The 27,977-nt window shown below is 45.8% G+C and overlaps 1 protein-coding gene across 3 annotated transcripts in view; it reads right to left on the bottom strand.

Moving 5' to 3' along the window:
- The window catches only part of orb2 (cytoplasmic polyadenylation element-binding protein orb2), a 262,489-nt gene that overhangs the window by 100,433 nt on the left and 134,079 nt on the right, over window positions 1-27,977 (bottom strand). For all 3 annotated transcript variants that reach the window (XM_025304151.1, XM_025304150.1, XM_025304152.1), the window contains exon 5: window positions 3,015-3,065. In XM_025304151.1, coding sequence (XP_025159936.1) covers window positions 3,015-3,065 — 51 coding nt within the window. The remainder of the gene's footprint in view (window positions 1-3,014; window positions 3,066-27,977) is intronic.

Here is a 27,977-nt window from a genome sequence, read left to right as displayed (position 1 = left end):
CCACGAATTTTTCCTCTTAACCGATTTCTATGAAACTTTGTGTCCAGGGTTGTTTTCTGGGTCGCTGATTATGAATTCGTTGTCAGATTTCCGAAATTCAAAATGGCGAGCGTAAAGTTCAAAATTCAACCAATTTCCGTGAAGCTAGGGATCTAGAGGTTCTTAGTGTCGCTGATTACAAATCCGTTGTCGGATTTTCAAAATTCAAAATGGCATAGAAATTTAGATTTTTTAAAATTCTCGCTTCGCCGAATTGAATTCGCTGATTGAAGCAGCCACCATGAATTTTGAAAAGATGATGATGGTTTCATAATTAGCGACCCAGAAACCCCTCAATACCAATTTTTCTGGAGATTGAAGTTTTTTTTTTTAAGTTTTCCGTCCGACATATTGGATTGGTCATCTTGAATTTTGAAAATTTGATTGGATTCGTAATCGGCAACCCAAGAAAACCCTACGTACCTAATTTCACGGAAATTGGTTGAATTTTTAATTTTATGTCCGCCATATCGGAGCCGCCATTGTGAATTTCTAAAATCTGACAACGGATTCGTCAGCGCCCCAAAAAGGTCCCCGCGTATCAATTCCCAGATAAGAATAGTTAATTTTTCGCTTTGCCGTACATTTATTCTTAAAGACATTTGATTTATGTTTACTTATTTACTATTAGCAATAATAAATTTAAAGAATTTATAAGTAATTACAATTATATTACACTAGTTAGGGTCTCAAGAAGCTAAAAAATACAATTGCTAAGAAATCGATCGTTAAAACTGTTCATAAAATATAAAAAACTGACGGAATACCGTGTATTTATCGGGGTTGGGAAATAACTCGTTACTCGTAACGAAGTTACAGTTGTTTTTCCTCGGTAGCTATAACTTAACTTCGTTCCGTTTTTCCATCTGTAACTGCAACTCAATTTAGTTACATTTGTTTGATAACTAGTGACTAATTTGATAGTTGCTTTAATAGTTACTTTGTATATTTCAAACTTAAGTTTCTGGCAGGGTTGGCAAGTACTAATTCATTACTTGTAACGAACTTATAGTTGCAGTTATTTCTTTTTGGTAATTATAACGTAACTTAACTTCGTTCCGTTTTCTTCCATCTGCAACTGTAACTTAACTTAGTTATATTCGTTTGATAACTAGTAACTGATGTAATAGTTACTTTATATATTTCAAACTTAAGTTTCTGGCAGATCAGCACGATAACGCGACGCTATCGATGCTTGATATCCAATAAGCATACTGCAATTATTCCGGTTGCTTTTGGAAGACGCGCTATTGCGTCATCTATCTTTATCGTTCGTTAGATAAAACAAGGATAAAATGACGCAATAGCGTCAGATGGTCTCCGAACGCAATCTATGCTTCTTTCAAAAAAATTGTACGCCTATTGGACATTTCCGTCGCGCGTCGTTAGTCCTTATTAGTTAACATAACCTGCATTCAGCGTGAAGTGTGCTGCGTGGTTTCAGTTATATAAAAAATTCAAGCAACGGATAAAACATCTCAATCTTCGGAGAAGAATTGCAAAATGCCATGGTCGGTGTATGCAGAAATATTCGAGTTACAGCAAACATTTGGAAATGAGAACAACTCTCTGCATTTCTCTGCAAAATATGCGCTGGCGAAAAAATGATTCTGGCAAGTAGAACTTCAACTGTAAATTTAAGAAAACATATGTGAGTGTAGATCTTTATCTATAAAATATCAATATATTTTTTAGCGAAAAGATCTAATTTTTGATGTTAGGAGATTACTTTTAGGACTTTTAATATTTATTATCCTCATCAAATTCACTCACTCTCTTATAATTGTTGTTAACAGTCTTAAAGAATAAATATGAATTATTTATTTAAATTAATGAATCTAATCTGTAAAAGTTATATACGATATGAGGAACATAATAGTCAACAAACTACTTTTATATACAATCGAAGGAATTTACACAATTACGAAATTTAAAATAACAGCACGATTATTGTAAAAAAGTAACGACCCGTTACTTTCTAGGTAACTATAACTGTAACATGTTATTTTCGAAGATTTGAAGATATTTTTGAAGATAACTTGTAATTGCAACTAGTTATCTTCCCAGCGAAAAAAAACGGTAATTGTAACCGGATACTTTAACAAAGTAGCTTTCCTCGCAACCCCCTCCAACTCGCTAACCCCCGTCGGTCGCCGGTCGCCGAACGCCGACGAGACCGCGACGACACGGTGCGGAGAAGCGACCGGTCGGCGAAGTCGCGAACTCGTCGCGAGACTCGCCGACGAGTCGCTAAATAACGCTATTAAAGCTCTAACGAGGCTGCATTTGGAGAAGAGGACTCGACGCGGAAGATGCTCGCGAGCGAACTTTGCGAGAGCGTCTTCGCGAGCGATCGGACGCGCGCCGGCCAGGCGCTCGGTCGGGTCAGTTTTACATAACGATTTATAGGCCGATATATGCCGATGGATTTACAAGCGCGCGGGTCAGCTCGCCCGTTCCGCGGACGTGAGCTCGCCGTTGAACTTGTTAGCTCGCGGCAGCAAGAAGCCGCCGGCGGCGGTTCGTTCGTTCGTTCGTTACGCGGCCACTCGCTCGCGAGTCGTCGTGAAATTTACGGCGGCGCGGCGGTGGCGATCGCGCTAAATCAAAAACAGGATTTTTGCCGCGGCTCCGGACGGGAGCAAAGTACAGGTTGCGCGGCCGCCCCTTCCCCCCCCCGTCCCTTCTCCGACCAGTCCTTCCCCGGCGATTACGATGAAGAAAGAGGAAGTGAACGTTGCGAAGGAGGGCCGCGTTTCCCCGATTGCTCGCCGGGAAGGCGCATACCTCCTGCGCGCACGGCTATTACGTAACTATAAATTTTAATTGAATCCGCTCTTCCCCATAGCGGTGATCTCTCTCATGGCCGTAAACGCAACACGCGAGAGACGCGTATGCATGGGTTAGGGGAGTCGCGCTAAGGCTAAGGGGAGAAACAAGGAAGAAAATTAACAACGCAGGTAGCTTCCACTCACCGTGTAGCTGCGCGAGCGACTGCAGTGTGTTGGCGTTGCAGTTGATGAATCCTGAAACAGAAACGGGGAACGTTGAAAAACGTTGGAAACACTCGTCGCATGAGACGCGCGAGGATCGAAAGCAGGACGAAGCCGGCGCGGCGGCGCGAGTCGCAAAGTCCGAGGGGATTGACGGCGGGACTAGCCGACTTCCGCTTTCGCGGCTGCCCGACGACATTGTCGTTGGTGTTTGTTTATTTATTAGGTGTACGAATGAATAATTCGAACTTTTTTAAGCGGCTAAGAAATTAAGTTTGAAAATGATCAAATTTTCCCGCTCTTTTATGGTTTTTTTTTTATGTAGCGTGTTGAAACATGTAGCTGTTAAAAATTACACTTGATATGGCGGAAGGCTCGATATAACCTGAAAAATTATTCAGTTCAGTACAGTCGAAAATGGCAACGGATAAGCAACGGATGCATGCGTATTCGACGCTGCATACTTTACAACATTTTCAGCAAGGAAGAAATGCTGTAGTAAGAACATGCGAATCGATTTGTCCCCTTCTCGCCGAAAGTGTTGTATCGTGTACGATGTGTGTGGATTTTGATTTGGAAGGTTTAAAGATGGCGATTTCAGTCGCCGAGTGACAAAGAACGTGCCTGGGGAGTGCGGCAACAATGATTTGGCGCAACTGCTCGCTGAGAATTCAAACGCAAAAAGAGCTCGCGGAGCAGTTAGGAATAACGCAATAAATTTAATTATTTCCAAACTTCCAACCTACACGGGATGGGAAAGATTCAGAAAGAAGGAAAATGGGTCCCGCATGAACTCACTGAAGCCAACAAAAATCAACGCAGTGGCAGTGTGTGTCTTTCTCTCCTCAATAAGCAGCGTAGAAAGTTTCTCTCTCGTAGAAAATTGTTACGGGCGATGAGAAGTGGATATTCTATGACAATCCGAGGCGCAGAAAGTTATGGGTAAATCCCCCGGCGAACCATCAACATCGGTCGCAAAGCCAAAACACTTCGGAAAGAAGACTCTGCTGCTCTGGCTGATGCATTTGGTGGGATTTATTACGAACTGTTAAAACCGAATGAAACAATTACTGCGGACCGCTACCAACAACAATTAACCCGTTTGAGTCAAGAATTAGAACGTAAACGCCCGTGTAGTGGCAAAGGAGAACGTCCTGTGAAATTGTTGCGCGATAACGCTTGGCCATACATTGCTTCCACGACAAGAGACATCATAATGGGTTAGCTTAGCTGGGTCGTCTTACAGCGTCCAACTCACAGCATTCACCGCACTCACTGACATCGCTCTTATCGATTACTACTTGTTCCGGTCGATGCAACATGCTTTATCCGATACACACTTCAAATCACCGGATGAGATCCGAAAATGGCCTGACGACTTTGTCGTGTCCAAAGACACACCATTTTGCCGGCACGGAATTCATCAGCTGCCTGAAGAATGGCTGAAAGTTATCGAAGCGAACGGCGAATATTTTGACTGACAAGTTTGTTTTACTTTCTTTTAAAACAAATCTTGAATTTAGCTGAAAAATTTGGATCATTCATTTGTATATCCAATATTGGACGATATTGAAAAGATCTCTTTAAAAGCCACAACATCTAATTGTACGCGGATATTGTAATAAGTTAAGTTGAGTCACCAGGTGATAGATCTTAAGAGAACTTTTTTTCAACAATGTCCAAAAATATATAAAGATGCAACAAGTTAGGTTAGGTTAGGTTAGGATTCGTTTGGGGAGGGGGTGTGGAGAAGGGGCGCAGCCCCTCTCCCGCTCATATGTACTGTTTCCTACATTTAAAAGTGAATGAAGACTGCTTGTCTACCTCAAATATACTTCAACGTACAATTATGAAACTTTAAGGTCAAATATCTCAGAAACTGTAAACGACCCCCATATAATTGTATTAGGAAATGTCACTCAGAATTTCATCCTTTATAACATATTTCAAAATGAAAAAAAATCGTTGAGGTGCACCCTTTTCTATATATTTATCGAAAAATCTCCCTCTTGTATGTACTGTTTCCTATATTTAAAGTGAATGAAGACTGCTTGTCTACCTCAAATATACTTCAACGTACAATTATGAAACTTTAAGGTCAAATATCTCAGAAACTATAAACAACCCCCATATAATTGTATTAGGAAATGTCACTCAGAATTTCATCCTTTATAACATATTTCAAAATGAAAAAAATCGTTGAGGTGCACCCTTTTCTATATATTTATCGAAAAATCTCCCTCTTGTATGTACTGTTTCCTATATTTAAAGTGAATGAAGACTGCTTGTCTACCTCAAATATACTTCAACGTACAATTATGAAACTTTAAGGTCAAATATCTCAGAAACTATAAACGACCCCCATATAATTGTATTAGGAAATGTCACTCAGAATTTCATCCTTTATAACATATTTCAAAATGAAAAAAAATCGTTGAGGTGCACCCTTTTCTATATATTTATCGAAAAATCTCCCGCTTGTATGTACTGTTTCCTATATTTAAAGTGAATGAAGACTGCTTGTCTACCTCAAATATACTTCAAACGTAACAATTTGATGAAACGTTTAAGGTTCAAATATCTCCCGCTTGTATGTACTGTTTCCTATATTTAAAGTGAATGAAGACTGCTTGTCTACCTCAAATATACTTCAACGTACAATTATGAAAGTAATCTATAAACGACCCCATATAATTGTATTAGGAAATGTCACTCAGAATTTCATCCTTTATAACATATTTAAAATGAAAAAATCGTTGAGTGTCACTCGTTTTCCTATATTTAAAGTGAATGAAACTGCTTGTCTACCTACCTAAATATATTACGACTCCCCATATAATTGTATTAGGAAATGTCACTCAGAATTTCATCCTTTATAACATATTTCAAAATGAAAAGAAATCGTTGAGGTGCACCCTTTTCTATATATTTATCGAAAAATCTCCCGCTTGTATGTACTGTTTCCTATATTTAAAGTGAATGAAGACTGCTTGTCTACCTCAAATATACTTCAACGTACAATTATGAAACTTTAAGGTCAAATATCTCTGAAACTATACAAGCGACCTCCATATAATCGTATTAGGAAAAGTCACTCAGAATTTCATCCCTTATAACATATTACGAATGAAAAAGATCGGTGAAGTGTACCCTTTCCTATATATTTATATCCTAATGTTGTGTATTTTTTAATTATTCGAACAGCTGTTGCGCGACAGAGACGCCGCGCCGTGACCATCGCGATTCGACCGCGCTCGACGCTTCCGTCGAGCGAGAGAGAGAGAGAGAGAGAGAGAGAGTAACTCTGTAACAATGCTCGCGCGCAATAACGCGAGCGTGCGGTGAAAATCCCGCGAATACTGATTAATCAACTTCCCGCGGGCGCAAGAATCAGCCGCGGCGCGGCGGAGCCAGAAGCAGCGAGCGGAGCTGTGATCGCGCGATACGCGCCGCGCAATTAATTAAGCCATAAAACGACGCGAGCCGTCTGAAAATGCAGCTCGGTCGATGCAGCGTCTCTCGCGTTATCGCGCGTCCGCGGAGAGCCGCAGGAATAATTTTCCAGAGCGCGGCTCTCTCGCTTCATTTTCCGCTCGCGAAAGTCGACGATGATACACGCGTCGCGCGAGAGGAGAAGCGGGCCAGCCAGGCGGTGTCGCGCGTGTCTCACGCATGTCTCACGCACGCACACACGCGTGGGGCTCGACGCCGGCTCGTCGAGCATTCTCATGACATGAGATAACCTTTGAACCCGGGACTCCTCGCTCGGGGACCGGCTCGGGCCTCGAGCGAGCGGCCAAACACAGCGGAACATTGTGTGATTTAGGAACGTCGCCAAACGAACCTCGTGTGCTTCCACCTCCGGCGGCGATCTTCCGCTTTCTTCGCCCACGCCGCCGCCGCTGCTGCGACGTCGGGCCGTCTCGCGCTTTAATGAGAACCCGCGCGCGCGGTTATGAACGCCGCTCGTCGACGACGGCGACTCTCGTCCCCTCGGCCGGCGCGCGCGCGCGCCTAATTAGCGCGCGCGCACGCGCGCGCTTCCCGGCCCGCCGCGGCCCCTCGCGGCCGGCAAGAGCGAGTTCCGCGAGGGCCGCGGCGAATCGGCATTCTTCCGGCGCACCGCGGTACGAGTGGCAAACCGAAAGGCCAAGGCCCCGAGGGAATCCGTCTCGGCAAGACGGACGACCGAGTCCGCTTGCCGCTCGTCCGACGAGTCGAGCAGCGAACTGCTCGCGTCCTGATCGGAAGAGCGCGCAGTTCCTGTGTCGGGGAGCTCTCTCTCTCTCTCTCTCTCTCTCTCTCTCTCTCTCTCTCGCGAATCGCCAGATAAGATAAGCGCAGCCGTGAGAGCGAGCGAGCGAGATTCCCGCGGCTCGGGCCGCGTAACGAAACGGGCCGGACCGGCCGGCTGTAATCGCGATAAACGGCGGCGATCGGCGATTCGCGTTCTGGGAAGCGGCGCGGGATGCTCCACTTGACAAGTCGTGCGTGCATCACCGTGCCCTCCGCCCTAATCATCGCCTCCGGCTCTCCTCGGCCGGTGCAAAGAGGAGCGCGGTATTACGCGTTACGGTAAAGACGCCGTAGGTCCGTTTCGCTGAACGAGAGAGAGAGAGAGAGAGAGAGAGATCTGCACACGCAATGCGGCGTGCAGCGACCAGCCAGCAATCGCCGCGTATCGCTGTGTTCGAGGACGTGCAGCCTGGGGTTGCCCGATGCAAAAGCACTATTTCCGGGACATTTCTTGACGGTGGTTGAGAAATAGGTTGTTGAGAGATAAACAAATGCGTGAATTAACCCCCCCGCCCCCTCCCCTGCGCAAGAGTTTTCTCCGACTTGAACGTTATTAAAATGAGTTTTTTTTTTTAGAAAGGGTTGCAAAGTATACGCGGTTTCATTTTTAAGGTTTTTGGATTACGTAGATTACGAATCTGAAGTGAGAATTTCAAAATTCAAAATGGCGGATCCAATATGGCGGTCACGTATCCAAAATTCAATAAATTTTGAATTTTCTTGCTACGATCGGCCTGAAAAGTATTACTCGGGGGTTTTAAGATCACTGAAGACGGATGTAAAGTCAGATTTTGAGATGACGGATTCAATATGGCGGCCGTATATACGGGGTTTTCACGTGAAAATTAGAGGATTCTCGTCTGATAAATTTGAAAATTGTTACTCGAGAGGACTTGAGGAATTACTACGAATTTGAACTCCAAATCTGAACTCAGCAATTGAAAATAAAAAACAAAAAGCAAAAAATAAAAGGGATGTAAAATCGGACTTGGAGCTTCCACGTGGCGCATCCTGGGTATACTTTATCAAACGGAGAGTATAGCAAATCCTAGTCCCAATATGAGTGTTGAACGCAATTGAATCCGTCATTTTGAATTTTGCAATTCAGACTTCAGATTCGTCATCAGCGACCTTAAAAACCCCCGAGTAACCGTTCCTAAGCGCATTAGAGAAAAATTATCAAAGTTTCAGCAAAAAATCATGTACTTGACCGCCACATTGAGTCCGCCATCTTTGAGATTCTGACTTCAGATTTGTAATCAGCGACCCTAAAAATCCCCGAGTAAGAGTTTCCAGACCGACTTGAATACTTTTAAGGCACTTTTGTAAGGACGAAAAATTGGAAAATTATTACATGAATTTTTCTCTTTTTCTTTTTCTTCAGTTTTCAATCCATTTTTTTTATAATAATATGTGCAAAATTTGATATCGCAACTCGATCTATCTTGAAATTCTAGCCTTCGGCTTTAATTTGCGAGGTCGCAGTTTCTCTCTAAGTGATTTCGTTCTCGAAAGAAAACGTCTGGACGAGTATGCTCGGGATAATGCGCAGAAGGATCAAGTACCAGCAAAACGAAGTTTCTTTTCTTCTTTAACTACGCGAATGGCTGGAGTTGACATCAATTTCCTTAGTTGGCATGTCGAATTTTACGCCTCTATAAATCTGACTGCTCTCAGCTTTCCCTCTGGTGGCAGTTAGAAACACGAATGTTATGATTATGATTTTCCGGGACATAAGACTGAAATTCCGGGACATTCCCGGAAATCCCGGCCATCTGGCAACTCTGGTGCAACCGCGCTCACCCGAGACCGGGAACAGCCCCGAGGGAGAGGCAGAGAGCGAACCGGTCCCTCGGTTCGGCCGATTTCCGTCCCGGAACTGGAACTTGCGACAGGTCTCGCTCTCGTCCAGGTTGAGTCCTGGAGTCGACGAGGACGAGTTCTGAACGGTTACACGCGAGGCGGCCGTTCAGAAACGGGCGCGTTTACTCGCCTTGAGCAAGACATCAGAGATTGAGGGTTCGACGAGTCTATTGTGAAGTTTAGCAAGCGATAGTCATCAGCGGCGGGCGGTATCGGAAGCCGCGTAATTTCGCGCTGCCGCAGGGATCCCCCCGACTGCGAGAATCAGCCGCAGCGCGATCGATCGCAATCCCGAAGGCTGCTCGTCATCTCAGCGAGCGAGCGAGAGAGACTCTCTTCTGAATCGCGTGTCGCGGACAGGCAGGTCGGTACGTTGCACCGGCGCGTGCTCGCCGGTGTTTTCTGCAGCGGGCGCACCGCGGCATCGTGACTAATTTTCTACACCGTTAGAATAATAGCGCGAGCGCAAGCGCAAAAACATTTGCCGTGCGGCCGGTCGACGAACTTACGCACGGCTGATAGAGTGGCGATAGCATTTCTCGCCTGGCGGCTGGAGGAGGGGACGAAAGTCCGAAAGGGGGAGCGCGGCGCTTTCCACGGAAGGAACGCCGACCGGGGCGATCCGGGGAATTGCGAAACTGTGCAAAATTCCGCCGCTATTTTATCCTCAGCCCTCGGCGCCGTTTTCGGCGCCATCAGCCGGCGAAAGGCGCTGCGCGACTGTGAAGTTTCACCGGAAACCAGAGCCGAGGCACTTTACAACACGTCGGACGCGCGATATCAGGTGACTCGCAATCGGATTTTTCACTCGAGACTCCGCTACCGCGATACTCGTCGGCGGATAATCGAGCGTCGGTATCGAGTATCGCGACGATTCGCGCGTTTACCGGCCGCGTCCAATTCCAGCGCGAGCGACGGCACGAAAATTTCGACCTCGGCACTGTCTAACATCTAAAGATCCCGGAGGACCAATGGACAGACTAGAAATCCGACTTGGTATGATCCAAATGGGAGGAAACGCGCGATTGTAAAGTTCTCAAGGGAGACTTCCGGCAAAGTCACACGCACCTGCTGTTACGAAGCTTACATCTCACTCAACAGATAGAGGAAAATATTCTATAATGTAGCTTTTCTCAGAGCGGATCTCTTTCTTTCGAGTTCTCGAGTAAATTTTCTCTCGTCTTTACCTTTATTATTCCGCTGATTTTGAGGCTTGAGGGGTCACCAGTTTCGCAATTTCGCTCTAGTCGTGGGAATTGTACTTCCGGCTAATTGCTCCTGTATTTAATTTATCGTCATCGCAATGTTTTACATCTCGCTTAACAGATAGAGGAAAATATTCTCCTCTATAGTGCAGCTTGAATAGATTTTCCATCGTCTTTATTTGTATTATTCCGTTGATTTGGAGGTTACTGGTCGCAATTGATCTCTTTAGTCGTAGGAAATATAGCTAATTCCAATTAATTGCTCCTGCATTCAATTTATCGTTATTGCAACGTTTTATATCTCACTTAATAAGTAAAGGAAAATATTCTTCTCTACAGTGCAATTTGAATAGATTTTCTCTCGTCTTTATTTTTATTATTCCGTTGATTTGGAGGTTACTAGTCGCAATTGATCTCTTTAGTCGTAGGAAATATAGCTAATTCCAATTAATTGCTCCTGCATTCAATTTATCGTTATTGCAACGTTTTATATCTCACTTAATAAGTAAAGGAAAATATTCTTCTCTACAGTGCAATTTGAATAGATTTTCTCTCGTCTTTATTTTTATTATTCCGTTGATTTGGAGGTTACTAGTCGCAATTGATCTCTTTAGTCGTAGGAAATATAGCTAATTCCAACTAATTGCTCCTGCATTCAATTTATCGTTATTGCAACGTTTTATATCTCACTTAATAAGTAAAGGAAAATATTCTTCTCTACAGTGCAATTTGAATAGATTTTCTCTCGTCTTTATTTTTATTATTCCGTTGATTTGGAGGTTACTGGTCGCAATTGATCTCTTTAGTCGTAGAAAATATAGCTAATTCCAATTAATTGCTCCTGCATTCAATTTATCGTTATTGCAACGTTTTATATCTCACTTAATAAGTAAAGGAAAATATTCTTCTCTACAGTGCAGCTTGAATAGATTTTCCATCGTCTTTATTTGTATTATTCCGTTGATTTGGAGGTTACTGGTCGCAATTGATCTCTTTAGTCGTAGGAAATATAGCTAATTCCAACTAATTGCTCCTGCATTCAATTTATCGTTATTGCAACGTTTTATATCTCACTTAATAAGTAAAGGAAAATATTCTTCTCTACAGTGCAATTTGAATAGATTTTCTCTCGTCTTTATTTTTATTATTCCGTTGATTTGGAGGTTACTAGTCGCAATTGATCTCTTTAGTCGTAGGAAATATAGCTAATTCCAACTAATTGCTCCTGCATTCAATTTATCGTTATTGCAACGTTTTATATCTCACTTAATAAGTAAAGGAAAATATTCTTCTCTACAGTGCAGCTTGAATAGATTTTCCATCGTCTTTATTTGTATTATTCCGTTGATTTGGAGGTTACTGGTCGCAATTGATCTCTTTAGTCGTAGGAAATATAGCTAATTCCAACTAATTGCTCCTGCATTCAATTTATCGTTATTGCAACGTTTTATATCTCACTTAATAAGTAAAGGAAAATATTCTTCTCTACAGTGCAATTTGAATAGATTTTCTCTCGTCTTTATTTTTATTATTCCGTTGATTTGGAGGTTACTAATAGTCGCAATTTCACTTTAGTCACGTAGGAAATGTACTTCCAGGTAATTGCTCCTGCTCCAACCATTTAGTTTATCGTTATTGCAATGTGTTTTATAGGTAGATATTATTGTAAATAAACGTTTCGGCGCAAATCGACTCAAATAAGATAGCATTGCGAGACGTCTACATAAAACTATGATGAATTTTACGCATGCGCGTAGAAGCATATGCACTTTGGTTAAAACAAGAGGTTATATTTATGTAGGTCTGCGAACTTTTGAATTTTCATGCTTTCTTATTATATTAGTTTATATTAGTTTAAGTGTTTTTAAACATAGCTCGAAAAACGGATAGAACCACAACTGCATCCCACATGATACTTTCAATTGTCGAGTACATAACCTATCAATCCAACAAGTTGCTTTAATGTTCCGCAAAATTAAATTTTCGTATATTGACCCAATATTGCCAAAAAATTCTTGAAAAGGATTTTGTCTGCCGAGATATAATATTACTGTCCTAACAACATTTCAGTCGGTTATAAAAGCAGACAAATTTCTATCGAATCTCTCAAGAACAGGAATTGGTAAATTATATTACATATACTTCGGATACTTATTTCGGTTTCTCCCCCAAGCAAATTAGAATTTTGGTCTATAACCTAGCTAAGTATAATTCAATTACGATGCCTGAATTCACGGTGAAACAAGTTATTTGTCTTATTTTCTTTGTAAGTAGGGCGTAACATTTGTCACATTTGCGCAAACTTGCTTACAATAAAAATAACTTCCTCATATACAAGTATTTATAAGGTTATTATCTTTTTCTTACATCTAAAGGATGTAGCTGTATTAAAATATATTCAACATAACGAAACGTTCTATACATTTTCCTTCTTTAATTAAGATTCAAAGGGAGGCGAGCCTCGCCCCCCTCCTCCCCCGCGCTTTAGTAGCGCGAGATTCCGCAACACGTTAACGATAACTAGACACTAGCTTGCACTTTTGACACTTTTATACGCCTCACGCCCGTTGCCTCTCTTTAGAAAGAAGAGCTCTCATTGGACGTCATTCATCGAGTTCAGCCCGCAACAGGTATTAGATAGACAAAAGTGTCAAAAGTGCAAGTAACCCGAAACAAACCTACCGTCGTCGCGCGAGTATAATATATGGCGGAAAAGATGCGCAACGACGCATCATCGTCAGTGACATTGTCGTCGAGAAGTTGGACGGAATCTCGGCGCCGGCCGAGTAGCTGAAATTAGCGCTAAATGGAATATCGAGGTCGGGATTTCGACTCGAGGCATGGCCGCGCCGCGGCTCGCTCGCGGCGATTGAGCAAGAGGAATGTCGATAAGCCGCTCTCAATTTCGGCATAGCTAAGGCGATCGCTTGTGCAACGCTCGCGCCCCGGCAGCGTTACGACGCGGAGAGCGCGAGCGAGCGAGCGAGCGAGCGAGCGAACGACCGGGACGCGCGTCGCCAGAGAATAAGCCTCGAACAAACGGACGCGCACACGACGTTGCGCAACTTGCAGCGAGTCTATCGTCGCGCGCCTCGCGCGTCGCGTCCGCCTGCGCCCGTAAAACGCGGCCGACCTCCTCCCGCCGTCCCTGTGCCGACGAGGACAGCTGTCTCTCGCGAGCGCGCGTGAGAGTGCTCGAAAAAGAAGGCAGAAAAAAACGATCGCGCTCGCGACTTTCTCCCGAATGCGACGCTCTCAAGCGGAGCACGTGAAATCTAATGGTCCCGTAAACTCGTTCCGCCTCGACGCGACATCACCACGTGCGATCGCCCGGAGAGGACTCGCTCTCGCTCTCGCTCTCGCTCTCGCGCGGCGCTCCAGGACCTCGCTCGAATTTCGCGGCTAAACCGATCGTCGGCGATTTGCGACACTCGGATTTGCCGAAGGCAGGGTTGAGCCTCTCTCTCTCTCTCTCTCTCTCTCTCTCTCTCTCTCTCTCTCTCTCTCTCTCTCTCAGAGAAAGAGAGAGAGAGTTGTTTATTTTCACTCCGGGGTTGAAAACCCCATATAGAGCAGTTACGGATGTAATCTCTTACCTTGGAAATAAAGATATGCAGAGAAACAAGAAAGATGCAAGAAACAAAAAGAAACAAAAATAAAAGATACAAAGAGAGAGAGAGAGAGAGAGAGAGAGAGAGAGAGAGAGAGAGAGAGAGAGAGAAAAGGTGGGAAGATGAAGCGCGTCGTTCGACAAAGTTCTACTTTTCCTCGGCGAGACTCGCTATCAATCGCGATCGATCCTCACTCGCGATTACGCAACGCGGCAAACTGGTATCTGCATGTAATCGATACCTCGCGGGGAACTTTCACGCTGACACACATGCATGCGCGCGAGCGAGCGAGCGAGCGAGCGAGCCCGCCCGGAAGAATTCGTCCGCGCATAGGAAGCGGCAATCTATCTTTCCTTCTTTTCCGCTTCTCCCCGCCCCTTCCTTATCTCCCGCTTGTCGCAGATAAATATTTATCCACGGCGGAGAGATAAGAGTGAGATGCGAAAGGTAAAGCACACTCACGTATCAGCCGGAAATTGGAATCTCATCCGTCGTTCGACGATAGTCCAGTTCCGGAATCGTTCCGCGCTCTCGCGGAGCCCCGGGCGACCTCCCGAGTCCGCTTCACGTGTGTCCTCGAGCAAGTGCTCGATTGCGCCAATGAATGCGCGTGCCTTACCGGGATAAGCCTAATGATCTCTGCAGCGCAGGCAGGCGCGGAATACGTCGCCCGTGAAGTAAACTTCTGCTCGAAAGGAACTGCTCGGGAAACTGCTCGTTTAAACGACGCGCGTCTATGATATTTCAAAATCCTCTTACGAGGGTAGTCCCAGAAGTACCTGACCTGAACGAAGAAGAGACAAAAAATTTTTGGGAAGAAATATCTTTATCTCTCTACATAGTCTCCTTTTAATCAATAGCTTCGATAGCAGCTGTTTATAGCGGGAATCGTCGAGCTCCGCAAAATAGCCATCAAGTCACCTTGGTCCGTTGTTTTGACCGTCCCTTCGTCCCAGGTGTGAAGTGATGGACCCATGTTTCATCCGTGCTTACGAATCGACGCGAAAACTCGGCTTCATCGCTGCGAAACTTCGCCAAACACTCGATTGAAACATCCTCACGACGTCGGTGAAAAATTAAGGCAATGCCGGCCGTTTTCTTTGATTGTCGCGGCGTCGTGCGTTCAGAATTCCTTCCGGAGGGCCAGACAGTTAATAAACACTGCTACTTGGGCGTTGTGAAGCCTTTGAAAGAGCAAATTCGTAGGAAGAGTCCGATTTGTGGAGAGACAACTCGTGGATTTTACATCACGAGAATGCACCATCGCACACATCGCTTCTCGTACGTGACTCTATTTGCACGACCAAGCACTCGACTAACATCGCTCCGCAAGTACCGTACTCGCCGGATATGGCGCCCTGTGACTTTCTTCTCTTCCCAAAAACTCAAATTCGCCGCTTCGTGGGGAGCGTTTTCGGACGACTGAGGCGGTAAAAGAGAATCCGCTGAAGGAACTTCAGAAGGAAGGGGACCGTACGAAAATCGGCTTATGAAGAGTGTTTTGAAGATTGGATCAAGCGGTGGGGACATGTTGCGCAGAATGCGCATCTATTTTGAAGCCGACGAAATATATCTACCTGAACAATTGAACATTTTGTGCTTTCTGAGCGGAAGGAATGCAAATCCCTACACGCGTATTTGCGTGCCTTCTCCTTCGCTCGCGAGGAAATCGCGCAGGACGAGCTCTCGCGGGTTACGATTGTAACGAGACGCCTCTATCTCTATCTCGTCTCCCCCCTTCTCCCCGCGGCAAGATGATTCCAGAAATGACACGCTATTGTCGGCTTCCTCGCAATTTCATCAGCGTGAAAGCGTTATTAGCGGTCCGGGGAATCGATCCGCCGGCTCTTTCCCGTTTTTCTCGATTCGTCGCGTTTTTTCGCCGCAACCGCGAGATCCCGACGCCGAGCGTAAAATCCCTCTCCCTCCCTCGCTCGCTCGCTGCCCATCGAAAGCCCATCGAGTGTCTCTCCTCTCGAGAGGAGTGCGCGCTCGATGGAACGGATCCGCGAATATTCGCGGATTGAGCCGGGGCGGTAGAGAGTACGAACGAACGCGGTGAAGCGACGTGCAACGAGCCTTTCGATGCGTTATCCGGCCGACGATGGCCGCCTCCTCCTCCTCCTCCTCCCCCCGCCCCCCCGCTCCGCTCATCCGTCCGCCGCCGCGCCGCCGCGCTTCCCTCCCAACTGCCAGGATCTCGGAAACGAAACGAAACGAATGAGATACGTAGCGGCAGGCGAGAGATTCGATTCGAGTCAATGACTCACTTTTCCCCCGGTTCGAGGGAAAAATAGCCCGAGCCGCGAAACCGTGACGACTTGACTTTTTGCCAAACGACCCTGTCGTCCCCCGCGACGCGCCGCGCCGCGCCACCGCGGATAAAATTTCCCCTGAGCGCTTTCACCCGCGCGGGCGTTGCGCGCTAAAAACCCTCTCGCGAATTCGCGGGACCGAACGAGTGAACGAACGGACGAACGGCCGCTGTTTGCGCTTCTCCTCGGCTCGGTCAACAAAGAGGGAGTTTGCCGAAACGAAAGTACGCGCGGGCGTGAATAAGCCGAGAGACGAGTTTACGGTACGCGTAAATTTCGCTCGCGCACAGCCGAGGGCTGCGCTGCTCTCACCGTCGTCGTCGTATCTCGCGGACTCGAGACGACTCTCGCGGCGAGGCTGAATTAGGGGTCCGGATTTTTTTTTTCAAACAGATCGATTTAAAGATCGATTCGAAGCACGAAGAAGAAAATCGATCTGCAAGAAATCGGTTTGTAAAGAATCGATTTCAGAAAATCGATTCGAATCGGTACGCGTGTAAAGCGAACCACTCATTAAAGTGTACCATCTGTCAAATTTCTACACTCTAAAGTAGACCTCGTGTAATTCATATAAAGTTTAACATGAATTAGAGAAATCAAACAGATGGTACTCCTTTGGTTGTGTTTTGCGTGTGGCCGCGACAAGATAGAAAAAGATCTTTAAATCTTTATGCTAAGGATTTAATTAGTTTGATCGAACATCAATCAAGGATTTTTAAACGTTATTAAATAAGAAATCGCGTTTACTATCATGTGCATAATACATATGTATGTAATATATATACCATTGTGTGAAGGGGCTGTGATTGGTTCGCGCGTTCCGTTCCGCTGAAAATTTTCGCCCATGGGACGTCGTTGCCTAAAGGCAACGTAATGTGCATCGTGCGGCCATTAAGCGAGTTCAATTCATTACAACTAAAAGGAATTAAAAAAAAAAGAAAAACGATATTACTGGTAGAAACTGAAAAGATCGTGTTGGCGATTTTCAGAACTTACAGATCGATTCTCGAATCGATTCAGTTCCAGAAAATCGATTTGAAACCGATCTTTTAGCCTCCCGTTAATCGATCTTCGATTAAATCGATTTAAAATCGGCATCCCTAGGCTGAATTCCGCAGAGCTCGCTCATCAAAGGATACTGTCCGCGTCTTCCTGAATCCATTTCTTACGAGGCTGCGAGAGGCCGCGGAGGGACCAAGTCGCTGACCGCAGAGAACACGGGGGAAGCGAGAAAGCTGCCTCGCGCGATCGCGCCTCGATATCGCGATTTTCGCGATCCCGCCGCCTTAACGAGGAGCGACTACTAATGGCTTCTTCCTTCTCCGCGCCGGATCTCGCCGGCGAATCTCCGGCGGCGGAACAACCCCGCGTATGCGAGAGAGCGAGGTCGCGCGCGATGCGCGTGTGCGAGGTCCTTCTGAACGCCTTTCTGAAGATGCCCGTCGACCGGCCGCAATCTCGAACGCGGAAGTTCCACACTCTCGATCGTCGAGCGACGCCGCCGGATAACCGCGGACAGGCCCACGCGCGCGTCTTAGGTCGCGCGAGCTTTACCGGCATTACTGCGAAAGAGCGGATAGGGTGAGAGAGAGAGAGAGAGAGAGAGAGAGAGACCAGGATAGATGAGCATAATTTTTTTTTAATTGGAAATAACGCGTCTGTATTATCGCAATAAATGATCAACAGCATATTAACACACTCAGTAGAGGAGAATGTTTGAGGTACGGAAGAATTTTTGTGGAGAAAAATTCATGGGATGCCAATAATAACGAAATATTAAAAATATTCTGCGAGCGTTGGATGGTCATACGTGAAGAGATAAATGGACATGCCTATAATAATGTAGAAATTTGTTTATCTTTGTTCGTTTTTTTAATATTTTACATTGTTAATTATTAATTCTTTTTATTAGTCCTTTTATTAATTATTAATGAGATAAAACAAGTTTCTCGTAGAAACCAAGGACAACATTGAGGAGGAGGTTGAAAAGTGGCAACACAGAAAAAGGCCCTGCGGGAAAACGCTCTTTAATTGTTCATTAAAGAGCGAAAAGAGAAAGAAATCTATTCGGTGTCTTTAAACGAAACAAAAAGCTGTTTAAAATGTACTGAAGTTTTTAATGTTAGGCACACAGGAAGAAATGATAATCGAATAGATTTCGGATCGACGTCTTTTATACGTTATACGACGACGTCTGAAGCGTCTAGAAAACGTCGATCCGATATCCTTTGTTTGCTATTTCTCGCTGAATAGGCTGCCCATCTAACCCTGAAGAAAAGTGAACCATCCATCCCGTTTGGAGAGAGTTCGCGTAAAGATGCGTATACCGCGTGAAACGCAGTCTCGCTGGTGAATTTTGAGGTTAAGTACGCAAATACGATGCTTTTTTAGTCGTTTAAGCCCGGGTCTAATGTTGCAATTGAAAAGAAACCGCAAAATATTCGCAAGGTATTTTCCCGACGTGTGAAACGCATCTTGGAGGTTAGTAGAAACATGAAACATTTATTTACTCGCAATAACAGTGTTTTCGTGCGTTTTCGTCCGGAAGAGACGCACACTTACTCGTAGTTAGGAATGCAACGATAAGTTGACAATATCGAAATATCGATATGAATTTTATTGATTTTCGTATTTTTCGTTACAGCTCTGGGGACTACGACCGAGATGAAGATAACAAAAGTGAGTGTGAATTCACTAGAATATATATTATATAATTGCTCGATGTGTCTGGTAAATTCGCTCACTTTTATCATTTCCACCTCAATCGTTGAACCGTAATCTCCTGCTCCATGTATGCGGTGATATCCGGCAAATGTGACTGCGGTTCATTATATATTTTCTAATAAGAATACGACAACAAATTATATGAAGATGAAAATTTTTAAAAGATCTGTCAAATTTTTCGTGCCACACCCTTTGCACCCCCTCTGCATGTATACATTTTTTTATATAAATATCGATATTTTTCAAAATTATCGATATTACCGTTACCGATAGTTCCGAATGACGATAATATCGTTATCGATATTTTGAGAAATCGTTGCATCCCTACTCGTGGTGCATCCAACTCACAACCCGACCACCCCGAGATCAGCGCTGACGCCTAGCATAAATCGACAAAATTATACCGATCGACCATCAATCCCGGACTTGCCCCGAACGCACCGGAAGTGCAATGTGAGGGAAAAATGCATAAACCAAATTGAAAGAAACTGCGGAGGAGAGGGATTGACGCGAGATCAAGTACGCGAGTAAACGAGATAATGGACGAGCCAAGAGAGCGGAGCCGAGGCGCTCCGGGAGGAAACCGAGGGTGTCGCGCGCGATTTATTCATCATCCCTCGTCAGAATTCCAGTGCTCGTCCGGGTCGCCGAAGCTCGCGCGACTACCGGCCGGCCCGAGGAGAGATCGGCAGAGACAAAGAACTCCCCCGGCCCGGCGCGGATTGAGCGCGCGGATTTACGAGCCGCTCGTGCGCCAGATGTAAACCAGCGGTGCCGCGCTCGCGAGCTGCGCGAGAACGCCGTCTGCGCACGCGCGCGCCTTTCCTCGTGCGGCCATCCGTGGCGCGGACGTGCAAGCGCGATCATCGACGCGAGCGCGCACCATTATTAGCGGCGCGAGATGGCGAGTTATCGCAATTTTTGCCGCGCGGCACGCTGCTTCACCGTCTGCGCCCTGAGGATGCTCGATAAACGGATGCAGGAGTATCTCCTTCTCTTTTACTCTCTCTCTCTCTCTCTCTCTTTTCCCAACCATCGGCGGGCGCGAAACGCGGCGTTTCGCGGAATACTCGAGACGCCTCCGACTCTCCGACGCAGCGCGGACGATAAATTTTCTCGTTGCCCCACGAGCGCGGCGGCGATTATCGAGTGTGTGTCAGCGCCTACAAAGTGTAATTTATTACTCGTTTGTAGCGGAGCGGTGTATCCGCTCCGAGCATCGCGCCCGTTAGATGCCGCGCGCTTATTGTATCGTGCGAGAGCCGCTCTCAGCTGGCCGTCGTCGCGCGCGCCGCGTCCGGTGAGACAATCGGCCGGGGGAGGGAAGCCGCGCGGAAAAATGCCGGGCGCTCGGCTAATTGGAAAGAAACGACTCGCGGGATCAGAGGGATTTTCGCCGTGAAGAGTCTGAGAGATCGCCGCGGCGCCGCCGCGACTCGCGCGCGCTCGTCGCGCGATCGAGAGCTACTCGTATTCGCGAGAGCGAGTGTCCCATCACGGTTTCACCAGTCCTTCTGGTCGGCAGAGATCTCGAGGTCGCCTCCAACTAGGGTCGCCAGATAGCCGGGATTTCCGGGAATGTCTCGAAATTTTTAAGCTCGTCCCGCGTCCGCAGGAATTTAAGGCCTCAAGTACGCGGAAGTCCTCAAGTCCTGCGTCCCGGAAAATCAGAATCTCAACAAAATCACAGTCACAACATTCATGCTTCCAACTGGTGCCAGAGAGAAACCTGAGACTGAGAGAGCAGTCGTCGCGATTTATGGGGTCAAATTTCTCGACGCACCTAAGGAAATTGATGTCAACTAAGCCATTCGCGTGGTAAAAAATGCGATCGCACTGTCCGCGTCCAAACTTCTCTCCGCTGGTGCTTAATTCACGAATTTGTTTGTTGCAAGTGCGCAGCGGCATCTCTCTTGTGAAGTGACGTGACGTGAATTTGAGGTTTGTGGTTACATTGGGTGTGTGTGCAAAATTAGTTCGGTCCGTTTTCAAAAGATGGCTCCGGCTGTTATGAGTGGTTCATGGTGACTGCCGATTTTGGCGGTTTCAGAGAGGTTAGACATCTGCCAATAATATTCAGTTGATATCGCTTTGAGTTTCATACAAAAACCTTGCTTTTTACAGTGTTTAATTTTCTGCTTTAATTGGAAGAAAAGTGCAGCTGAAGCCCATCGGATGCTTGCTGAAGTTTATAGTGACGCTGCTCCAACTGATAAATCATGTAGGGAATGGTTTCGACGTTTCAAGGATGGAGATTTCAGCGTCGAAGACAAGCCTCGCTCTGGACAGCCAAAAAAATTCGAGGACAAAGAATTAGAGGCATTACTCGAAGAAGATCAGAGTCAAACGCAAGAGGAGCTTGCAGAATCATTGGGAGTGACTCAACAAGCCGTTTCCGTACGATTGAGAGACATGGGAATGATTCAAAAACAAGGAAATTGGATGCCTTATGAACTGAAACCGAGAGACGTTGAAAGGCGTTCTTCGTGACAACGCTCGGCCTCATGTCGCAAAAGTCGTAAAAAAAAATTTGGAAACGCTCAAATGGGATGTTCTACCCGCACCCGTTGTATATTCTCCGGACATTGCTCCTTCTGATTACTGGTTGTTCCGAAGGATGCAGCACGATTTGGCAGGTCACCGGTTCACTTCTCTCGCATATATCGAAAATTGGCTCCAAACTTGGATCGCCTCAAAAGACGAGTCATTTTTTTCGAGATGGAATTCGAAAATTGCCTGAGAAATGGGAGAAGGTAGTAGCCAGCGATGGAAAGTACTTTAATTGATCTGTTCATTCATTTTGTTTTGAAATAAATACATCTTTCAACGCAAAAAAAACGGACCGAACTAATTTGTACTCCCAATATTTGATATTACGAACACCGTAATGTGCCGTAATAATGAATTCCGCTGTGAGGCATTGTCAATTTGTAAATTTAATTTTGGCCGGGTATTTGTATCTTCAACTGTGGAAGAGGAAACGAATACGAACCATTGGCGTCATAACGTTGATTGGTGATACGAAAGTATCACATGAACAGTCCGACTTGACGGAACGCAACATCTAAACTTGACATTGGCAAGCTTCATGTTGCGTTAAGTTCCGATATTTCACGTCACGTTACGTAAAGTCGATCGTAACCAGCCGCATATAAAACAATGTGTTTTAGCTTTTGTGTCACTTCACGTCCCGTCGCGTCCCGTTACGTTAAGCTCATCGTAATCCCGGCCTTGCTCCTCGATCTCTCAAAGAGCATCGGCAAAAAATGCCCGTTTTCGGTGCCTCGATTTTTGAAACTTTTTTTATGCCAAATGGTTACTTATGATGACCCTGCAAAATTTCAAGATGAGCATATGCCCCGTTTAAGAAATATAGGGGGTCAAAGTTGACCATTTGTAGGTCCATTGTAGGACGAAATAGATTCTATGTAGGGTCAAAGTAGGTTTAATGTAGTAACAAAGAAGGTTTAATGTTGGTTAAAAGTTAGTTAACCGTTAGATTCGTAATCAGCGACCCCAAAAACCCTCGACCCCAAAAACGAGTTTCAAGTGAATCTGATGAATTTAAGAAAAACTCGTCCGCCATATTGGACCCGCCATTTTGAATTTTTAAAATCTGACTTCAGATTCGTAATCAGCAGCCAAAAATCTTGAAAGAACCATTTCGGCTGAATTTTTTGGACATTATTATTGGAGTATAAATGTGAAGCTGCTATATTTTTTAATTGGGACATGCTCAACTTTGACCCCCTATATTTCTTAAACGGGGCATATGCTCATCTTGAAATTTTGCAGGGATTTTTGGGTCATCATAAGTAACCATTTGGCATAAAAAAAAGTTTCAAAAATCGAGGTACCGAAAACGGGCATTTTTTGCATGGGGCTTGCCGAGGCTCTTTAACTCAAATTCTCCAACAATCTATTTTCCAACTGTCGCACCGTCGTGGGATATTTGGCCTGAAAAGCTGACCAAAAGTGAATTTTCTTAAAATCATTCCTGCTCTACACGAGTGACTGTCCTAGACACTTGAATATCTGCGGAAAAAATGCGGCCGCTATGCTTCAGTTCATCCGCGACGACACGAAGTGATTTGGTTAGTCGGAATTTCGATGTTGTTGCACGCATCAATTCTCAGCGCTTTATAACATATATCGTATGATCTTCGATCAGAATCTTAAGGTTCTTAGAAGTGGCGGCGCGAAATTTTTCGTTATAGTCGTCGTTATTATCGCTGTTTCGAGGAAGGTATGACGAAACGTTTCAGGCTATACTTATTACAATTGAATTGTTATTCACGTAGATGTACGATTTTGAAAATAGCATTCAATAATGTATCTTTTTACGTAACTTTTCTCGATGTCGAACTCGAAGAATTTATTGGGTGAGTGCAAAAGTTCGTGCGGAGTTTCAATAGATGGAGTTATAAGCGTCGTAAAGTGTTGTCATTAATACTTCCATCTACATATTATATAACGTTGGAAAGGTGACGTCTTCAGCTGTTATTAAAAAAAAAATCATTTGTTTTCATACAAACTGCTTCGAGAAATATCACTTTAAAAATGAGTATCGATAAGGTGCATTTACGGCATGTTATGCTTTACGAGTTTCGGAAGGGAATAAACGTTGCCGCAGCCGTAAAAACATTCAGGATGTTTATCAGGATGAAGCACCAGCTAAACGAACTGTGGAAAAATGGTTTGCTAAATTTCGGCGCGGAGAATTTAACCTTGAAGACGAGCCACGCTCTGGTCGACCTTCTGACATTGATGACGATGTTTTGCGTACTTTAGTGCTCAATAATCCGCAAATTTCAACAGAAGAAGTTGCTACAGCACTAAACGTTGACCGATCAACCGCTTTTCGGCGTTTAAAAAAGATGGGATTCGATTTGAAGCTCGATATATGGGTGCCCCATTTGCTGACCGAGAAGAACAAAATCAAGCGAATTTCTGCAGCCGTTTCTTTACTCGGGCGGCTCAATAACGAGTCGTTTTTGGATCGACTAGTGACGGGCGATGAGAAATGGGTCCTCTACAACAATGTTCAGCGCAAACGGACATGGAAACAATAGTTATACCTCAGAGTGTATCCCTGTCACGTTTCTCGAATGAAATGAAAGAATAATCTCTCCGGATAAAATATCAGAAAGAACTAGCCGTGGAAAACCGCGGGTGTAGTTCTAGTAATTACTTTTGTTTCCTTAAACATAAATTAGATTTTGTCCAAAGTTTATTTAGACATGAAGTTTCCTTTTGTTTCTTTTTCTTTCCTTTTTTATTTTTTCGTTTCCTTTTGTAATACGAACATAACCGACAGATTTTTCCTAAATTCTGACCCGTTACTAATAAACACGAGACCCGTACCAAGAGAGAAATCTAAACCATTTTTAAAGGAAACATTGGATATGTTTCTTCTGACTGACCGCACGCCAACAAGAGGAGATAACTTACCGATGCGCAATATTATGCTTTCTTAATTATTAAAATATTCTCACACACATATCTGCACTTTCATTTCATGAAAAACTTATAATCTTTATAATGATCGTGATACATGATACGTATCAACCGAAGTTCGTCAAGAGGAAAATAATTTGGCCAACTTTTCCCTACAAACGTCCCACCGCGTGCGTCGTCTAAAAAATGCCCCGGAAACAATCACTTCGCAAGCCTCCGGTTCAAGCGCCGTCGCGCCGCTCAGCTCTCCGAGACGCAATGCGCTCAACGCGCGCTCGCTCGGTCACCTCGCGGGGTCACCCGCCCGCGGCGGCGGGGTCGCGTCTACCCGGAAGCGCGCGTTCGATCTCGAATGAATGAGACGACGGTAATGCGCCTTTTATTCGCTCGGTCGTTACCGCCGAGCCGAGGCGCAGCCTGATTCACCTCGCGCGGACTCAGGCGGACCTTGCCGTCGCTCATCGTGCGCATTTTCGCCTGCTCTCTCCGCTCCGCGTTGTTGCACGTTGCACCACCGCGGTTCTCCGCGGTGCATCATCGTTACCGTCCCGGCCCCGATTACGGGGCAATCGCGTTTCACAGGTCTGAGAGCCGGCCCCGTGCTCGCGGCTGCTGCGTCGCGATTGATTCGTTCTTACTTCTGGCCGTTCTTTCCCTCCTCAGCGCGCTGATCGCGCGCCGCCGCGCCGCGCCGCGCCGCGCCGTGAGAACTCGACTATACGTCGCTCCGGCGTCGGGGATTCCGCGACCTCAAGGTCGACCTCGGTGCAGAGAGAGAGAGAGAGAGAGAGAGAGAGAGAGAGAGAGAGAGAGAGAGAGAGAGAGAGAGAGAGAGACAGAGAGAGAGAGAGAGACAGAGAGAGAGAGAGAGAGAGAGAGAGAGAGAGAGGAGAGAGAGAGAGAGAGAGAGAGAGAGAGAGAGAGAGAGAGAGAGAGAGAGAGAGAGAGAGAGAGAGAGAGAGAGAGAGAACTCGGATTTCGCTTCGCTCGGATAAGCTCGCCATTTCCGCTATCCAGCGCGAGAAAGAGAAGAGAGGAGGGGTATCTCTCCCCCGCTCGAGATTACGCCGGCCGATAAATCGGTCGCCGGATCGCTCGTTCCCGCGAGTCCGCATTATCTCGAGTACGAGGCTTCCGATCGCCTGGTCGCCTCCCCCCTCCCCCTCCGCGCAAAAGTGCACACCGGGTTATCTGTCGTTACTTTTTATTATTAGCGCGCGATCGCGGAGTTTCTTCGCTCGAGAGAGAGAGAGAGAGAGCTCCTGGTATCCGGCCCTCCTCCCCGCCTCCCTCGCGCCCGTTGAGGAAGAGAACTCGTTTCCGCCGGCGGCTATCGATTTTCATTCAAATGGCCGAGCGAACTGGTCGAAAGGAGAGCGGCGCCGCGCGATTGTTGCTCGCGAATCGTCTCGCGTAGGAAAGCGTAGGAAAGCCGTCATGAGACGCGCGCGCGGGCATTCGAGATCCAGCCGCCTTGGCGGGATCGCGCGGCCGCAGGAATGTTAACGCGCGACACCTGACATTTCACGTGAACGAACGTGGAAAGCGACTCGTCCCGTGAGAGAGAACCGCCTCGACGGCGGCGGAAGAAGTCGCGCGTCTCGGCCGACGCGTTTCTGCCCGGAGCGTCGCGCGCGCGCGCGCGTATTTCTGCTTAGCCGCGGATTTTAACGCTTCGTTTGAATGTTCAGCAGGTCGGAGGAGGCGCGAATGAGCCGGAGACTCCCCGCGCGAGAGCGAACAAATTTGCCGAATCGCAGCGCCGCGCCGCGGCCTCGAAATGGCTCTCACACGTCCCGCCTCTCGGCGCCTCGCGGCCCGCTAATGACTCGCTCTTTTTCTCGACTCGTTACGGGACGTTACGGGCTTCCGGAAATCTGATAAGAGCGGAATGCGCCGCAGCAGCGGAAGGGACGGCTGAATCATCCGCCGGGCGATCGCTCGTCGCCGATATTACGCACGCGCAGCACGCTCCCGGGCCCGGCTTCGCTTCCACGATAATCACTTCACGCTGTTGACGGCGAGGAGATGCGCTCTCACGACGACGACGACGACGACGACGACGACGACGCCGACGGCGCGCAGGCCGCCGAACGCTTCCTGCCGGACGCTTCCGTCCAAACGACGAGCGACGGCTAGTACGGCTACTCGCAATTAGCGAGCGCGGCGTACACACACACACACACACACACACACACACACACATACGTCGCCGCGAACAATCACCGGGGCGAACTCGTCGCCGCGGACGACGGACGACATTTCGGACGTGCGCGCACGTGCGACGGCAATTATCGAGAGGATCGATCTTGGGATTCTCGCTCGCTTGAAATTAGCGAAATGTCAAACGGTCAGCATCGCTTTATTCGCGGCGCTGCCGGTGGCGGCGGAGGGGCAAGAGGTGTGTGTGTGTGTGTGTGTGTACTCGAGAGCCGAGTAGAAAAATTGGTAAATGTATAGAAAAGGGTACACTTCAGCGATTTTTTTCATTTTGAGATGTGTCATAAAGGATGAAATTCTGGGTGAATTTTCCCTGATACAATTCTATGGGGGTCGCTTATAGTTTCTGAGATATTTGACTTTAAAGTTTTATTTATAATTGTACGTTGAAGCATATTTGAAGTGGAGGTAAATACATATATAGGAAGGGACCTCACCGGCTTTTTTCCTTTTGAAGTATGTTATAAAGGGTGAAATTCTGAGTGACTTCCTGATATCAACTATACGGGGGTCGCTTACAGTTTCCGAGATATTTGATTTTAAAGTTTTGGAATTTTGATTATCCTGGAATTAAATTCCAGATATAAGCTGGCGTTATTTACAGCACAATCCGAACATAGTGTATACATAGAAATATAGGAAACAATACGTATAAGCGGGAGATGGACTCCGCCCCTCCCCTGCACCCCCTCTCTAAAAAAATCCTAACCTAACTTAATTTATTGCATCTTTATATATTGTTGGGCGATGTTGAAAAGATCTCTTTAAAAGCCACAACACCTAATCATATGCAGATATTATAATAAGTTAAGTTCAACCAGGTGATAGATCTTAAGAGAACTTTTCTCTCAACAATGTTCCAAAAATATATAAAGATGCAATAAGCTAGGTTAGGTTAGGATTTGTTTGGGGAGGAGGGGCGCAGCCCCTCTCCCGCTCATATGTACTGTTTCCTACATTTAAAAGTGAATGAAGACTGCTTGTCTACTTCAAATTAATACTTCAACGTACAATTATAAAACTTTAAAGTCAAATATCTCAGAAACTATAAACGATCCCCATATAATTGTATTAGGAAATGTCACTCAGAATTTCATCCTTTATAACATATTTCAAAGTGAAAAAAATCGTTGAGGTGCGCCCTTGTCTATATATTTATCGAAAAATTAATAATAAATAATCTGATTATTTAAGGGTCTGATTATTTTTGTCTAACATTAATCGAGCCCTAGTAGGAATAGAAAAAAGACAAGG

This window comes from Harpegnathos saltator, unplaced genomic scaffold (genome assembly GCF_003227715.2).
Source record: "Harpegnathos saltator strain DR-91 unplaced genomic scaffold, Hsal_v8.6 scaffold59, whole genome shotgun sequence".
In the NCBI taxonomy this organism is placed as follows: Eukaryota; Metazoa; Arthropoda; class Insecta; order Hymenoptera; family Formicidae; genus Harpegnathos; species Harpegnathos saltator.
Note: the sequence above shows the minus strand (reverse complement) of the source record. Positions and strands in the feature narration are given on the sequence as shown.